Genomic DNA, 1,764 nt, shown 5'->3' on the forward strand with positions numbered 1-1,764 from the left:
CTGCCCCTGGCGGCGCAACCTCTGAGAGTAATCAGATTGTTGGTATTTATACTGCCGTCAATTGTTTCCACTTCAACTTTAACATCATAAATTTAATTTGAGGGTATTTAAACTAGCTAGTCTAGGTGAGGGTTTTCTTCATCAATTCCAATTTGGTTTTTTAATTCCGTCGTAATAATAAATATCTTTGTTGGGTCGTCTATTAATAAAAGATTTGTTAAGTACGTACTCTCTTTTAATTATGCTTTCATACTCCTAGCATAATATATATAATTCATATATATCGTGCAACTTACATCACCTAGAAATCTAAACAATGATCAAACCTCGTGACAACTTCATCAAAACATTATATCTAGTTGGCCTTTGAATTTTTTTCACCATATAGTTAATCGCATCGTCTATATTCATAGATCCATTGTTTCTTATTTCTTTCCAGCCACGACATTCCAAATAACATTAAATTATATTTCTACTTTCGAATGATTTTTCTTGGAAACGATAAATTATTGAAACATTAATGAAACAATTAATCAACACAATATACATAAGAAGACAGACAAACAACATTGTCTCATTAGATTTTGATCAAATAATGATGATATACAAACTCCTCTCATAACAAAGATTCAAAATCAGTTGAACTAAAATCAAAATATAACTTGTCCAAGTCTATGCCGTCCAAGTTGAAATCGTCCATAATCGCTGCCTCTAGAAACCCGTCACCACTGCATTTAGGTCTCTTGCAACCTTCTTGCTCTATGTCTCCGCCACCTCTCTTCCCCGTCGTTGTCGGAGTTCCACTGTCGATCAACGGGAAACAAAACGGCGCCGGAACTTCAGACGCCTTCTTGATAGTCTTGGTGATCTTGCACAACACCAAATCGGTGCTCGTTAGCCCGGTCGCCGTCAATCCGGCGTCGGTAAGAGCGTACTCGTGCATGTTCCAATGTCCTGAATCCTTGTCCGCCGCCTTGGAACATTTAAACGTCAGCATTCTCATGCATCCGATGATCTCGCCGGTGTCGGAATGCGTGATGTCTTTGGGGCCGGTTTGGCCGCTCCACGTGCCGCAACCGGCTATTCTGGAATTCCGGGTGGACTTGGACGTCGCCTTGGTGAGTTTGGGGAAGACGTAGATAGTTTTCTTGGTGGCGCCGCCTTCTTTCTTGGTGTGCCAGTAGGCGTCGTCCGCGTCGGAGAATACGTTCCACGGCTCCGCACCGTCGCCGTAGACGTCTCTGTCGAGGATTCCGTCCCAAGGTAACTCAAAACCCATTATCTTTGCATACAAGAAACTTCCAACCAGCTCTTCTTCCGTCGGTTCGAAACGGAACCCTATCGGAATAGTATTCATATTTTAATTTGCTTTTGGTTTTATCTCTCTCGTTTCTCAAAAGGTAAAAGAATTATCTCTCTCGTATCTCAAAACGTAAAAGAATTGGAATATAATCAATTTTCAGGTGAAAATACATGTATATATCTATAGTTTTGGTAGCCGACTTTCATACATTGTTGGATTAGGTTTTAATTGTTGGAATTTGTGATGCAATACAATTGGTCAATAATTTGTGAATTAATAGTTTTGGTAATATATACGGATATTAATAGTTATGAGTTTGTGATACAATACAATTGGTAAATCATTAGCTAGATACATACTGTTATATCTATAAATACGAGCCGTGGGATATTGTTCAAGTAAGGTGGTATTCAATATTTCTGCTCTCTATCTATAAATACGAGCAGCGGGATAGATACACG

The 1,764-nt window shown here is 39.2% G+C and overlaps 1 protein-coding gene across 1 annotated transcript; it reads right to left on the reverse strand.

Moving 5' to 3' along the window:
• Window positions 1-616: 616 nt before the first annotated feature.
• On the reverse strand, window positions 617-1,279 carry LOC131009768 (NAC transcription factor NAM-B2-like). The gene has a single exon (XM_057937177.1). The coding sequence runs from the start codon at window positions 1,277-1,279 to the stop codon at window positions 617-619; it is 663 nt and encodes a 220-aa protein (XP_057793160.1).
• Between the last annotated feature and the right edge of the window lie 485 nt (window positions 1,280-1,764).

The sequence above is a fragment of the Salvia miltiorrhiza genome, chromosome 1, assembly GCF_028751815.1.
Source record: "Salvia miltiorrhiza cultivar Shanhuang (shh) chromosome 1, IMPLAD_Smil_shh, whole genome shotgun sequence".
NCBI classification, from domain to species: domain Eukaryota; kingdom Viridiplantae; phylum Streptophyta; class Magnoliopsida; order Lamiales; family Lamiaceae; genus Salvia; species Salvia miltiorrhiza.